This window comes from Macaca fascicularis, chromosome 3 (genome assembly GCF_037993035.2).
Source record: "Macaca fascicularis isolate 582-1 chromosome 3, T2T-MFA8v1.1".
NCBI classification, from domain to species: domain Eukaryota; kingdom Metazoa; phylum Chordata; class Mammalia; order Primates; family Cercopithecidae; genus Macaca; species Macaca fascicularis.
The window spans coordinates 106,770,813-106,786,902 of NC_088377.1; the positions used below are offsets into that span (position 1 = coordinate 106,770,813).

Here is a 16,090-nt window from a genome sequence, read left to right on the forward strand (position 1 = left end):
TTAAAAGATGCCACAGTAGGCCAGGCACAGTGGCTCAACACCTGTAATCCCAGCACTGGGAGGCCAAGGTGGGTGGATCACTTGAGCCCAGGAGTTTATGACCAGCCTGTACAACATGGTGAAATCCCATCTCTCCTTAAAACATACAAAAATTAGCTAGGCATGGTGGCATGTACCTGTAGTCCTAGCTACTCAGGAGGCTGAGGTGGGAGGATTGCTTCAACCTGGGAAGCAGAGTTTGCAGTGAACTGAGGTTGCGCCTCATAAGCTAAAGAATAAAATTGGAGGTAGGTTATAAAAAGAATCTGTAGCACCTTGTGAGCAACCTTGGCTCACTGCAACTTCTTCCTGGGCCAAAGCAATCCTCCCACCTCAGCCTCTGAAGTAGCTGGGACTACATGTGCATGCCGCCATGCTAATTTTTTTGTTTTAAAGAGAGAAGGACTCTCTTAGAGCAAGAGGTCTCATTACATTGCCTGGGTGGGTCTTGAACACCTGGGCTCAAGGAATTCACCCACCTTGACTTCCCAAAGTGCTGAGATTATAGGCATGAGCCACGGTACCCCATCCTGATGTGTAGTGGCTCACACTTGTAATCCCAGCACTTTGGGAGGCCGAGGCAGGCAGATCACTTGAGGCCAGGAGTTCAAATCCATCTTGGGCAACGTGGCAAAACCCTGCTTCTACTAAAAGAAAAATACAAAAATTAGCCAGGTGTGGTGGCACACACCTGTAATCCCAGCTACTCGGGAGCTGAGGCACAAGAATCACTTGAACCTGGGAGGCGGAGGTTGCAGTGAGCCTTGGCGACAGAGTGAGATTCTTTCTAAAAACAAAAACAAAAAATGTAAGCAGGGGTTTTGATAATGTTTTTAAATATACAACCCTCCTGGCTGGCTTGTGATGTTCATTGGCCAGGCGCAGTGGCTCACACCTGTAATCCCAACACTTTGGGAGGCCGAGACGGGTGGATCATGAGGTCAGGAGGTTGGGACCACGGTGGAACCCCGTCTCTACTAAAAATACGAAAATTAGCCAGGCGTGGTGGCGGGTGCCTGTAGTCCCAGCTACTTGGGAGGCTGAGGCAGAATGGTGTAAACCCGGGAGGCAGGGCTTGCAGTGAGCTGAGATCGTACCAATACACTCCAGCCTAGGTGACAGAGCAAGATTCTGTCTCAAAAAATAAAAATAAAATATACAACCAAAGGCAGTATTCACAGAGGTATTTCTTGGGAATAAAAGAAGGAATGTAGTCATTCCTTGGTATTCTCTTTGGTGTCCAGAGTTAGTTACTTTAAAATTCTTGGTGTTTATTGCCTTTTAGTCACAGGGATACACCTTTTATTCATTTATTTATTTATTTTACCAGTCTCATTTAGCAGTAGGGATGCATATTAGCATTTTTATACTGCTGCTCAACACAGTGTTTCATCGTTTCAATTTGTTGAAAAGGTTTTGATGATTTGGGCAGTGCATTAATAGAAGAGCAGTTAATAGTTTTGAGAGTTTTGTGAAGTCCTTCTTGGTTATGTATGTAGTGAATAAGGCAAAGCAGAATACCATGGGAGTCACTAAAATGAGATGCGGAGGCAATTTCTGATGAAAGGGATGTTCTTTCTCACTTTTCTCTTTTTTAAGGCATTCAATTTCTATTAAAGTGTCCTGGAAAATAGTCATTCACACTAATGCAGAATTTTTACATTTTTCTGCAGTAGTGGTGGTGGTGGTGGAGGAGGAGGTGGTGGTGGAGGTGGAGGTGGTGGCAGACGTCGAGATTCTTACTATGATAGAGGATATGATCGTGGGTATGACAGATATGAAGACTATGATTACCGGTACAGGTAATGTTTTAACTTGAGCTTTCTGTTCTAAATTAGATGATAGTAGTGTTTGGCACTTTTATGTTTGATACATATGAATAAAAACTTGATTTTTAAAATAGATCATATATGATGCTTTGGGAACAGAAGTTAGCAATCTGTATATGCCAGTATTTTGTTGTGCTCTTTACTTTTCTGGTCTCATTGGCACAAAGAGAACTTAATATTAAGTAGTTATCACCTTAGGTACATTATTATTTTGAATGATGAGGAATTTTTATTTTCATCGGCCTCAGTGGAGTGATTATATAGTATGCTAAGTAATCTTTCATTTCTTACAGAAGACGATCACCTTCTCCTTATTATAGTCGATACAGATCACGATCAAGATCTCGTTCCTACAGCCCAAGTATGTGAACTTTGCTTTTGTAGCATTAAAAACCTCATTTCTAATTAATGGCTTACTTTAGAATATTAGAGTATAAGGTGGAAGGTGGCAGTTAATAGTTGGAAAAATATTAGGCAAATTAAACTATAATTGTTAACTTGTTCTTTTTTTTTTTTTTTTTTTTTTTTGCTTTTTCTCTTTTAGGACGCTATTGATAACGGAATGGTTGCAATTAAGGACATTTTTTTCCTCTTTGTTTTCTTTCTTTTTTTTTTTTTTTTTCCTGAGACTTCCCCAAGCTTTGGATTCTTCCTACTCCTTAAGAAAAAAAATCGTTGATTTAGCATCTACACTTTTGTCAATTGTGTTGCTGTTTTCCACCCCTTTTAATTATACTCTTAAAGATGTAATTGTTGTCATTTTGAGCAGTTAAACATCTTGAGTATAAAAAGAACCCCAATGTTATGCTTTGTAAATTTTTTTTTTTTTTTTTTTTTTGCTTTTACCTAAACTTCTAACTAATCAAATAAGGAAAGAAACTGTCTTTTTAAAGCTTATTTTGTGTTAGATACTGTATTAGAGATCTGCATTTATCATGAACTCCTTTTTTTAACTTTATTTTCAGGAAAGTAACACATGAAGTAGTTCAGTCGTGTCAGGATTGTCTGGGGTGGAATGGAACAGTCAAGTAGTTGAAAGTTTTTTTTTAGAGATGGAAAGTTTGTGAACTCCTGTAAAACATGCTGTATTTGAAATACATCTGTTAAAACTTAAAAACTAAAGTGTGATTTTTTTGTTGTTATTGTTAAATTTATTGAAGTTTAGTCCCTTAATCAGTGAAGGACAACCCTTATTTATTACCTACAGCAGTTGTATAATTTGCTGTTAGAAATTCTGGTATTGGGACAGTGGATAAGCAGGTTATCATATAGCGTAGAATTCTTGAAAGATACATGTGGGGAAAAGTAGTCTCAAATAAAAGCTAATTTCTTTGAAAATGGGATTGTCTCTTTATTGTGGTATAATGGAAAAATATGATTGATTGAGGAACTGGTCCTTTTCCCTCACATCCCCCCAGTGCATATTTATATGAAAGTTTACCTATCCTGAGTTTTAATTTCCCAATGTTTCTCATTTTTAAAAATATTTTTTCTTACACCAGAATGTTATTTCTTGTCTTTTCTTTGGTTCTTTTAAAACCCTTGTTTTTTTTCTCTTTTGGAGGAGACCAAGTTGTAAATACTGAGAATATTCAGTACTAGCACCATGCTGAAGGAAAGATAGGTAGCTAGTATTTCTTTTTTTTTTTGAGACAAGAGTCTCGCTCTGTTGCCCAGGCTGGAGTGCAGTGGCATGATCTTGACTTACTGCAACCTCCGCCTTCCGGGTTCACGCCATTCTCCTGCCTCAGCCTCCCAAGTAACTGGGGCCACAGGCGCCCGCCACCAAGCCTGGCTAATTTTTTCTATTTTTAGTAGAGATGAGGTTTCACCGTGTTAGCTAGGATGGTCTCCATCTCCTGACCTCGTGATCTGCCTGCCTCAGCGTCCCAAAGTGCTGGGATTACAGGTGTGAGCCACCGCGCCTGGCCGGTAGGTAGCTAATATCTTAAAAAGTCTGACTATATTCCAGTAGAAAACACACATTTTTAAATGACCATAAAGTAAAAGAAGAGGAGGGTGTTTCAAGTGACCTTTATAAAAAAGGTGTTAGGGGACCGGGCGCAGTGCTAACACCAGTAATCCCAGCATTTGGGAGGCCGAGGCGGGCAGATCACGAAGTCGGGAGATTGAGACCATCCTGGCTAACACGGTGAAACCCCGTCTCTACTAAAAATACAAAAAAATTAGCCGGGCGTGGTGGCGGGCACCTGTAATCCCAGCTACTCAGGAGGCTGAAGCAGGAGGATCACTTGAACCCAGGAGGTGGGGGTCGCAGTGAGCCAAGATCATGCCACTGCACTCCAGCCTTAGAGACAGAGTGAGACTCCCGTCTCATTAAAAAAAAGGCTGGGAGCAGTGGCTCATGTCTGTAATCCCAGCACTTTGGGAGGCTGAGGCGGGCGGATCACCTGAGCTCAGGAGTTCAAGACCAGACTGGCCAACGTGGTGAAACCCCGTCTCTACTAAAACTACAAAAATTAGCCGGGTGTGTTGGCACGCACCTATAATCACAACTACTCAGGAGGCAGAGGCAGGAGAATCGTGTGAACCCGGGAGGTGGAGGTTGCAGTGAGCGAAGATCGCACCAGTGCACTCTAGCCTGGGCAACAGAGTAAGGCTCCATCTCTAAAAGAAAAAAAAAAACATTAGGGCCAGGCATGGTGGCTCATGCCTGTAATTCCAGCAGTTTGGGAGGTTGAGCAGGTGGATCACTTGAGGTCAAGAGTTCAAGACCAGCCTGGCTAAAGTGGTCTCAAAAAGTGTTAGGGGATTGAAGCCTCAGACATCTTTTGTTCTGTTTGAAACAGGATCTCTGTCACCCAGGCTGGGTGTAGAGACCACCCAACCCTTGCCTCCCAGGCTAAAGCAATCCTCCCACCTCAGCCGCCTACAGTGCTGGGATTACAGGCATGAGCCACCATGCCCAGCTAGACATCTTTATTTAAAAGCTTACTTTTTGAAAGACTTGTCTTTTTTAAATAATAAATTTATTATTAAAAATTATTTTAAATAAATTTTGTGACTAGGGAGCTAAGCAGAGTAGAGTGCACCTATAGTCACAGCTTCTTGGAACGCTGAGGTAGGACGATTGCTTGAGGTCAGGAATTCAAGGCTGCATTGTGCTATTATGTTATGATTGTGCTTGTGAATAACCACTGCACTCCAGCTGGACAACGTAGTGAGAACCCTGTCTCTAATAATAAAGGTTTGGTTTGGCTTTAATAATAAAAAGAACCTATAGTTCTGAATAGAACATTGTTGACTTTAAAAGACAAGCAGTATATCAACACTGAAAACATTAGCCGCAATCCGGAAGACAGGTTTTTTTGTTTTTGAGACGTGGTCTCGCACTTGTTGCCCAGGCTGGGGTGCAATGGCGTGATCTCGGCTCACCACAACCTCCACCTCCCGGGTTCAAGCGATTCTCCTGCCTCAGCCTCCCAAGTAGCTGGGATTACAGGCATGTGCCACCACCCCAGCTAATTTTGTATTTTTAGTAGAGATGGGGTTTCTCCATGTTGGTCAGGCTGGTCTTGAACTCCCAACCTCAGGTGATCTGCCCACCTCGGCCTCCGAAAGTGCTAGGATTACAGGCGTGAGCCACCGTGCCTGGCCTGGAAGACAATATTTATTAAGAGAGATAGTAGGCTGGGTGCGCTGGCTTATGCCTGTAATCCCAGCACTTTGGGAGGCTGAGGCAGGTGGATCACGAGGTCAGGAGGTCGAGACCATCCTGACTAACATGGTGAAACCCTGTCTCTACTAAAAATACAAAAAATTAGCCAGGCGTGGTGGTGGGCCCCTGTAGTCCCAGCTACTTGGGAGGCTGAGGCAGGACAATGGTATGAATCGGGGAGGCGGAGCTTGCAGTAAGCCAAGATCACGCCACTGCACTCCAGCCTGGGGGACAGAGCGAGACTCCGCCTCAAAAAACAAAAAAAAATTACTTTTTGGGCTGGGCGTGGTGGGTTATGTCTGTAATCCTAGCACTTTGTGGGGCAGAGGCAGGTGGATCCACCTGAGGTCAGGAGTTTGAGACTCACCTGACCAACATGGTGAAACCCAGTCTCTACTAAAAATACAAAAATTAGCCAGGGATGGTGGCATGTGCCTGTACTCCCCGCTACTCAGGAGGCTGAGGCAGGAGAATCACTTGAACCTGGGAGGCAGAGGTAGCAGTGAACAGAGAGCACCACTGTACTCCAGCCTGGGCAACAGAGCAAGACTCTCAAAAAAAAAAAGAGATGGTATTATACAAAGAAAACTAAAGTTATATACTCAATTATTTACAACACAAAATTAGTTTAAAATGACTATCCTATTAACCCCTTAGAGGTGGATGAATGGATACATGGGTAGTTGAGGTACTAGTTTTAGACCGTTATAAAGTATGGCTCCAATCACTAGGAAAAATTCAAAGTGTGTATATAGAGGAATGGGGAGTTAGTGTTTTTTTTGTGGTGGTGGTGGTTTTTTGTTTGTTTTATTTTGTTTTTGAGACAGTCTTGCTCTGTTGTCCAGGCTAGAATATAGTGGCACGATCTCAGCTCACTGCAGCTTCCACCTCCTAGGTTCAAGCGATTCTCCTGCCTCGGCCTCTGAGTAGCTGGGACTACAGGCGTGTGCCACCACGCCCAGCTAATTTTTTTTTTTTTTTTTTAGTAGAGATGGAGTTTCACCATGTTGGCCAGGATGGTCTTGATCTCCTGACTTTGTGATCCGCCGGCCTCGGCCTGCCAAAGTGTTGGGATTAAGGCATGAGCCACCGTGCCCAGCTGGGGAGTTAGTATTTAATGGGTATAGTTTCAAGTGCATGGATACATGGGTAATTGAGGTACTAGTTTCAGACTGTTAGAGTATGGCTCCAAACACTAGGAAAAATTCAAAGTATATACAGAGAGAGGAAATGGGGAGTTAGTGTTTAATCTATAGTTTCAAGTATGTATAGCAACAAAAAAAAAATTCCACATATATGTAGTTTGTTGCTACATAACTGTTCCTGGTATACTCTGCAATTTGAAAGTTGTAAAATGATTAACCAATGAGGTAACTTCCTTGCTTTGTGACTGCTGCACAGAATGGTGCCTGGCATGGAGTAGGTATCCAATAAATATTTGCATAAATGAATGAGGATAGAAGAGTAATTGAAAGAGCTAAAGTATAAGGGCAGTGTGACAGAAGGGATCTCGGCTGAAAATAATCATGACAACCCTAACAACGGTTGAAAATCACTTTTAGTAATCTGTGTAATAAGGGAAGAAAAATGGCAGTTTAATTATCATTAAAGTGTTGGTGCTTAAGTCACCTTGAAAATTCATTTATGGCTGGGTACAGTGGCTCACGCCTGTAATCCCAACTCTTTGAGAGGCCAAGGCAGGCAGATCACGAGGTCAGGAAATCGAGACCATTCTGGCTAACACGATAAAACCCTGTCTCTACTAAAAATTAAAAAATTAGCCGGGTGTGGTGGCATGCACCTGTGGTCCCAACTACTCTGGAGGCTGAGGCAGGAGAATCGCTTGAACCCGGGAGGCGGAAGTTGCAGTGAGCTGAGATCGTGCCACTGCACTCCAGCCTAGGCGACAGAGCGAGACTCCATCTCCAAATAAAAAAAGAAAATTCATTGATATGAAATACTGGGATCCCTGATTATATATGTCAGATAAGTTAAGCATTCTATTTGATATTCACAAGAATATCAAGTGCAAACAGGTCACAATGGGCCGGGCGCGGTGGCTCGCGCCTGTAATCCCAGCAACTTTGGGAGGCTGAGGCCGGCAGATCACCTGGTCGGGAGTTGACCAGCCTGACCAATATGGAGAAACCCCGTCTCTACTAAAAATACATAATTAGCTGGGCTTGGTGACGCATGCCTGTAATCCCAGCTACTCGGGAGGCTGAGGCAAGAGAATCGCTTGAACCCGGGAGGTGGAGGTTGCAGTGAACTGAGATCACGCCATTGCACTCCAGCCTGGGTAACAAGAGTGAAACTCTTGTCTCAAAAAAGAGTCACAATGGAAAATGTTCTTTTTTTGAAACTTAAAAGGGATATGGATTTATATTCTTTTTTTGAGATGGAGCCTCACTCTGTCACCCGGCCCAGGCTAGAGTGCAGTGGCGCGATCTCAGCTCATTGCAACCTCTGCCTTCCGGGTTCAAGTGATTCTCCTGCCTCAGCCTCCAGAGTAGCTGGGACTACAGGCGCGCGCTACCACGCCCAGCTACTTTTTTTGTATTTTTAGTGGAGTCAGGGTTTCACCATGTTGGCCAGGATGGTCTTGATCGACTGACCTCGTGATCCGCCCACCTCAGCCTCCCATATTGCTGGGATTACAGATGTGAGCTATGGCGCCCGGCTGGACTTATTTCAAATACTCTAACAAAGCTATTGATACATTATTTTCACAAACTTCCACCTGAAATTTAGCATTTCCTTCAACAATGAATGTAGGCAAAGTTTCAAACCTGTCTTTGTAAAGGCATACACATATATTTGTAATCAAACTTTTAATAAAATTTATCATTTTAAAGTATGGTTTGTATGCTTTGGTTGTTCTTAAGGTGATTTAGAATTTATACTATTTTTTAACAACAAATTATTAAATTCGTTATTAAAGTGCAAAGCTCAAATGAAGAAAATGAAAAACATTTGTTGTCTTTTATGTATATATCCTGAGTTCATACTACTGAATGGGAAAACCTAGTACTATAAATATTTCAATCCTTACCTCCAAATGTATATTATTGTACACTTCATGGAGTTACAGTGAGAATGCACCAGCAGGGTGTCTTAAGTTAAACATTCAGACTTAGAAAACCATTAGTCCACATTTGGCATATTCACTTCGAAAAATACAGGATAGGAAGCAGCAAGTAGGGCAGTGCCAGGCATTCCACAGGAAACCTTGTAGCAGTTCACACAGCAATACAACTTAGGTGTGAGATGTGAGATCCACATCACGCAAGTGCACAAGACACCTGGTTTTAAAAGTTTTATGACCCAGTACCCACAGGCATCGCTTCCAAGCTTTCTGAGACACATGCCTCTTACGTCATTGCACTTAAGATGTAGTGTCTCCATTGGATACTTTAGTTTCTCCCAGTCCAGACACAATTTACCAGTCAAATCATTTTTACCACAAGCAATGTTGTAACATAGTTGACATACTATCCTTACCAGGGTACTAGAGAAACAACTAGAAATTTAATGAAAGGCCAAATTCCTACACTGAAGGGGAAAGGTCTTATTAAACAGTTTATAGTTGTCCCTACAAGATTTGGGACTGGGGGCTGGAAGTTCAATGAAATAGTTCCAAAGATCACATGGAAGAATGTACTTAGAAATGAATAAACAATCAGGAATAGACTCCAGACTAGATCCAAGTACCTATGAAAACTTACATGGGCTGGGTGTGGTGGCTCATGCCTGTAATCCCAGCACTTAGGGAGGCTGACGCAGGAGGATCACTTGAGCCCAGGAGTTCAAGACTAGCCTGGACGACATAGTGAGATCCCCATCTCTACAAAAAATAAAAAATTTGCTGGGTTTGATGGTGCATACCTGTAGTCCTAGCTACTCAGGAGGCTGATGTGTAAGTTGAGCCTGGGAGATCCAGGCTGCAGTGAGCCATGGTCGTGCCACTGCACTCCAGCCTAGCTGACAGAATGAGACCCTGTCTCAAAAAAGGAAAGAAAACTTGTGTACTTACACGATAAAGGTGGCATTTTATTTTTATGGGAAAATGACAAATCAATAAAGGATGGTATATGGCTATTTGGAAGAAAATAGATTTAGACTCCTGCCTCATACAATATTGCAACAATACAAATTATAGGTGGGTTAATATATAAATGTAAAAAAACTATATGTTATTATTTGGCAACCACAATAATAATAGTTGATAAGAGAAGTCTCTGATGGGTACTAAAACTAGTACATAAAAATTTCAGGAATAGGCCGGGTGTGGTGGCTTATGTCTGTAATTCCAGCACTTTAAGAGGCCGAGGCCGGTGGATCACCTGAGGTCAGGAGTTCAAGATCAGCCTGGCCAACATGGTGAAACCCCGTCTCTACTAAAAATAAAAAATTAGCCAGGTGTGGTGGCACACGTCTATAGTCCCAGCTACGCAGGAGGCTGAGGCAGCAGAATCGCTTGAACCTGGGAGGCGGAGGTTGCAGTGAGCTGAGATCGCGCCACTGCACTCCAGCCTGGGCCTGGCGACAGAGTAAGACTCCATCTCAAACAAACAAACAAAAAATTCAGGAATAACAAGGAATTTATATAATCTGAAAATATATCTTCACAAGCTATTTATTACAAATAAGAAAAAACTTTGGGCCAGGCATGGTGGCTCACACCTGTAATCCTAGCACTTTGGGAGGCTGAGGCAGGCGGATTGCCTGAGTTCAGGAGTTTGAAACCAGCCTGGGCAACACAGTGAAACCCTGTCTCTACTAAAAACATCAAAAAAATAGCCAGATGTGGCAGCATACCCCTGTAGTCCCAGCTACTCGGGAGGCCAAGGCAGGAGAATTGCTTGAAACTGGGAGACATGGGTTGCAGTAGGAAAGCGGTTGCAGTAAGCCAAGATCATGCCACTGCAGTGCAGCCTGGGTGACAGAGCGAGACTCCATCTCCAAAAAAAAAAAAAAAAAATGAAAACAAAACAAAAAAACTATGTAAATTTACACTGGAGAAACCTGGCATATCAAACCATGGGATTAAAGTTAATATCATCAGTAATGGGAATAATGGATATCATGTGCTTCCTGATGCACTAAAGACATTGGTGATATTTCACAAAAAATAAGTATAATCACTGCTATAATCAGAAAAAATCAGATACCCCCCAATTGAGAAGTAGTCTATAAAATAATTGACTTGGGAGCTTAAACAATTTCAATATTATAAAAGATAAAGACAGGAGTATTTCAGATTAAAGGAGACTGAAAAGACATGATAACTAAATTCAAGCCATGATCTGGGGTTTTTCTTTTCTTTTTTTTTTTTTTTTTGAGACGGAGTCTTGCTCTGTCGCCCAGGCTGGAGTGCAGTGGCCGGATCTCAGCTCACTCAAGCTCCGCCTCCCGGGTTTACGCCATTCTCCGGCCTCAGCCTCCCGAGTAGCTGGGACTACAGGCGCCCGCCACCTCGCCCGGCTAGTTTTTTGTATTTTTTAGTAGAGACGGGATTTCACCGTGTTAGCCAGGATGGTCTCGATCTCCTGACCTCGTGATCCGCCCGTCTCGGCCTCCCAAAGTGCCGGGATTACAGGCTTGAGCCACCGCGCCCGGCTAAATTCTTTTTTTGAGACAGAGTCTCGCTCTGTCACCCAGGCTGGAGTACACTGGTGTAATCTCGGCTCACTGCAACCTCTGCCTTTCAGATTCAAGTGATTCTCCCACCTCAGCCTCCTGAGTAGCTGGGATTACAGGCACGTGCCACCACATCTGGCTAATTTTTGTATTTTTAGTAGAGATGGGGTTTCACCATGTTGGTGAGACTGGTCTCAAACTCCTGAACTTAGGTGATCCTTCAGCCTCGGCCTCTCAAAGTGCTGGGATTACAGGCGTGAGCCACCACACCCAGTCATTTTTAAAACTCTTTTTAAAACATGATTTTAAAAATAATTTCATTTTCAATCATAGGGGTATTATACAATCATTTGTTAGCCATTCTTCTATCCCCTCCGGTTTTTGTTTTGTTTTTTGTTTTTTTTTTGAGATGGAGTCTTGCTCTGTCGTCCAGGCTGGAGTGCAGTGGTGTGATCTCGGCTCACCGTAACTTCCGCCTCCTGGGTTCAAGCAATTCTCCCACCTCAGCCTCCCGAGTAGCTGGGATTACAGGCGTGCGCCACCACGCCGGCTAATTTTTGTATTTTTGTAGAGACGGGATTTCACCATGTTGGCCAGGCTGGTCTTGAACTCCTGGCCTCAGGTGATCCACCAGCCTCGGCCGCCCAAATTGCTGGATTACAGGCGTGAGCCACCGAGCCTGGCTATCCCCCTCCCTTTTTTCTTTTTTTGAGACTGTGTCTCTCTCTGCCCAGGCTGGAGTACAGTGGTGGGATCTCTGCTCACTGCAGCCTCCACTTTTCAGGCTTAATTGATGCTCCTGCCTCAGCCTCCCAAGTAGCTGGGACTATAGACATATGCCACCATGCCCAGCTCATTTTCGTATATTTTTTGTAGAGTCAAGGTTTCCCCATGTTGCCCAGGCTGGTCTCTAACTCCTGGACTCAAGTGATCCATCTGCCTCTGCCTTCCAAAGTGCTGAGAATACAGGCATGAGCCACTGGACCCAGCTATGCCCCTCTTTAAAATCAGCTTTATTGAGGTTAGTTAATACACATAAAATTGACTTTTTTTTAAACAAAATCTTCCTTTGAACACAAAAAATTCACCACTTTGAGAGTAGTATTGTAATGTTTTGATTAAATGTACACAGGGTTTACATCAATTTTTTTCTGTAGCACAAGTCCAATAAAGGATACATTAATTTGTAATCTATTTTGACAGCTACAAAGCAGAAATCTTTCCATATAAGTTATTCTTAGAACTTCTTTAGTACCGAGTATATTTAAGTCAATTCTATGAATTGACTTTCAAAACAGACTGAATTGGTGTAAAAAAAAGAACGTTAAATTCTATTTTAAGTAAAAGTTAACTAAATTAAGCCCTCTGTAAACTAAGGCTTACTCTACTTTTATTTATTGGGAGACAAGGTCTCCCTCTGTTGCCCAGGCTGGAATGCAGTGGTGCGATCATAACACTGCAGCCTCCTCAGCCGAGCACAGTGACTCACGCCTGTAATGCAAGCACTTTGGGAAGCGGAGGTGGGTGGATCACCTGAGGTCAGGAGTTTGAGACCAGCCTGGCCAACATGGTGAAACCCCGTCTCTATTAAAAATACAAAAGTTAGCTGGGCATGGTGGTGCACCTCTGTAATCCCAGCTACTCGGGAGGCTGAGGTGGGAGAATTGCTTGAACCCAGGAGTCGGATGCTGCAGTGAGCTGCGATGGCGCCATTGCACTCCAGCCTGGGTGACAGAGCAAGACCCCGTGTCAAAACAAAAACAAAACAAAACACTGCAGCCTCTAACTCCTGGGCTCAGTTCATCCCCCTTCTTCAGCCTTCGGAGTTGCTGGGACTACAGGTGTTGCCACCACTCTCAGCTAATTGTTCAATTTTTTTGTAGTGACAGGGTCTTTCTATGTTGCCCAGACTGGTCCTGGCTTCAAGCCATCCTCCCGTTTTGGCCTCCCAAAGTGTTAGGAGTATAGGTGTGAGCCACTGCACCCAGCCTACTGTACTTTTAGATGACAGACGTGTGTCATAAGAAAACACTGTAATCCCAGCACTTTGGGAGGCTGAGACGGGCGGATCATGAGGTCAGGAGATCGAGACCATTCTGGCTAACACGGTGAAACCCCGTCTCTACTAAAAAATACAAAAAACTAGCCGGGCGAGGTGGCGGGTGCCTGTAGTCCCAGCTACTGGGGAGGCTGAGGCAGGAGAATGGCGTGAACCCAAGAGGAGGAGCTTGCAGTGAGCTGAAATCCGTTCACTGCACTCCAGCCTGGGTGACAGAGCAAGACTCCGTCTCAAAAAAAAAAAAAAAAAAAAAAAAAAAAGAAAACAAAGTGCTAACTAAATTTTTGTTTTTTATTTTTTTTTGAGATGGAATCTTGCTGTCACCCAGGCTGGAGTGTAGTGGCACGATCTCAGCTCACTGCAATCTCTGCCTCCCAGGTTCAAGTGATTCTCCTGCCTCAGCCTCCCCAGTGGCTGGGACTACAGGTGCCCGCCACCATGCCCAGCTAATTGTTGTATTTTTAGTAGAGACAGGGTTTCACCATATTGGCCAGGCTGATCTCAAACTCCAGACCTTGTTGTCCACCCGCCTCGGACTCCCAAAGTGCTGGGATTACAGGAGTGAACCACCACACCCGGCCATAACCAAAATTTTATTTAGTGAAACAATTTTCATACTATGGCCTTTAGTCTATAGAGAGAAATTTAGAAAATGCTCTATAATTTCCATAGTAAAATGCAATTAGAGTTAATTTTAAGGTGTGGGAAGATTGCTAAAAGTTATTTATTGGGCTGGGTGCACTGGTTTATGCCTGAAATCCCAGGCTGGGAGGCCAAGGCGGGTGAAACACCTGAGGTCAGGAGTTCGAGACCAGCCTGGTCAACATAGTGAAACCTATCTCTACAAAAAAATTAGCCAGGCATGGTGGTGGGTGCCTGTAATCCCGGCTACCCAAGGTGGCTGAGGCAGGAGAACTGCTTGAACCCAGGACGCAGAGGTTGAGGTGAGCTGAGATCATGTCACTGCACTCCAGGCTGGACAACAGGGCAAGACTCTGTCTCAAAAACAAACAAAACAAAAAAAAAATTAAAGTAGTCAATCTTTCTGCTTTTTTTATTCTCTTTAGTAACGTACCTATCTCTAGGTTGAGTAATGTCTTAAAATTGTCTAATTCAACTTTCTATCTAATGATTGTATCCCTTCTAAAATAAGATATTCTTTAGAGTAGCTAGTTTAAGGAAATGGGTTTTAACCTAGGGTCCATGGCTAGGGGGTAATGGATAAACTTTAAGAGAGATCATAACCCTTTGAACACACATTCAGAACTTGATGTGCTTGCATTTGTGTGTGTGTGTGTGTGTGTTTTTTTTCTTTTCTTTTTTGAGACAGGGTCTTGCTCTGTCATCTAAGCTGGAGTGCAGTGGCGCGATCTCGGCTCACTGCAAGCTCTGCCTCCTGGGGTTCAAGCGATTCTCCTGCCTCAGCCTCCAGAGTACCTGGGATTGTAGGCGCCCGCCACCACACCTGGCTAATTTTTGTATTTTTAGTACAGATGGGGTTTCTCCATGTTTGCCAGGCTGGTCTCGAGCTTCTGACCTCAAGTGATCCACCCACCTCAGCCTCCCAAAGTGCTGGGATTACAGGCATGAACCACCACCCCCCGCCTTGTGTGTATTTTTTCTAAGGAAAGTTAAGTGGTTCCATCAGATTCTGAAAGGTGTTCCTGGCTGGCATGGTGGCTTATGCCTGTAATCTCAACATTTTGGGAGGCCGAAGTGGGTGGATCACTTGAGGTCAGGAGTTAAGACCAGCCTGGCCAACATGGAGAAACCCCGTCTCTACTAAAAATACAAAAATTAGCCAGGTGTGGTGGTGGGCGCCTACAATCTCAGGTACTCTGGAGGCTGAGGCAGGAGAATCGCTTGAACCCAGGAGGCAGAGGCTGCAGTGAGCCGAGATTGTGCCACTGCACTCCAGCCTGGGCGACAAGGGCAAGACTGTCTCAAAAACAAGAAAAAAAAAAAAAAAAAAAGATTTAGATACATTCCTAAACAAAAGCTTTAAAATGAGACATTAGAGAAAACTAAAGGCTGGTCTGAATGCAGTGGTGTTTACAACTAATTGATCACAACCAGTTATAGACTTCTCAGTTCCTTCTCCACTCCCACTGCTTCACTTGATTAGCCAGGAAGGAAGGAGGGAATGGAGGAAGGGAGGGAGAGAGGGAGAGTGGGAGAGAAGGAGGGAGGGAGGGAGCAAGGGAGGGACCAAGGAAGGGAGGGACCAAGGGAGGGAGGGAGGGAGGGGAAGAAGGAGGAGGAGGAGGAAGAAGGAGGAGGAGGAGGAAGAAAGCTAAGAGCAGCTTGGGTAGTTTTCCACACATAAGAATAACATGAATGACATTTATATGCTGCCTCTCAAGGGGCAGGCAAGGACCCACAGTATGCATCCATCTCTGTTCTCCACAAGACTCCCTTTGGGGTATAAATATGTGTTGAATAAATAAGTAAGTAAACATTATTTCACCGTTTTGTTTTGTTTTGTTTTTGAGACGGAGTCTCACTCTGTTGCCCAGGCTGGAGTGCAGTGGATCTCGGCTCACTGCAAGCTCCGCCTCCCGGGTTCACGTCATTCTCCTGCCTCACCCTCTGGAGTAGCTGGGACTACAGGCGCCCGCCACCACGCCCGGCTAATTTTTTGTATTTTTACTCGAGACGTGGTTTCACCGTGTTAGCCAGGCTGGTCTCGATCTCCTGACCTCGTGATCCGCCCGCCTCGGCCTCCCAAAGTGCTGGGATTACAGGCATGAGCCACCGCGCCCGACCACCCAGTGTTTTTTGATGGCACTTATCAGAGAGAGAGGCTTGTAGGCTTGAAACAAATCCAGTTCAAATCATACCCAG

At 44.0% G+C, this 16,090-nt stretch overlaps 1 protein-coding gene across 10 annotated transcripts in view; it reads left to right on the plus strand.

Annotated features, from left to right (window-relative positions):
* Positions 1–3,206, plus strand: part of TRA2A (transformer 2 alpha homolog) — a 28,744-nt gene extending 25,538 nt beyond the window's left edge. For 8 of the 10 annotated variants that reach the window (XM_074035351.1, XM_074035349.1, XM_074035352.1 and 5 more), the window contains 3 exons: positions 1,713–1,841; positions 2,162–2,229; positions 2,413–3,206. In XM_074035351.1, the coding sequence (XP_073891452.1) occupies positions 1,713–1,841; positions 2,162–2,229; positions 2,413–2,423 (208 nt within the window). In that variant the 3' untranslated portion in view covers positions 2,424–3,206. The remainder of the gene's footprint in view (positions 1–1,712; positions 1,842–2,161; positions 2,230–2,412) is intronic. The other 2 variants (XM_074035353.1, XM_045388919.2) reach the window with 1 other exon arrangement.
* Positions 3,207–16,090: the final 12,884 nt, after the last annotated feature.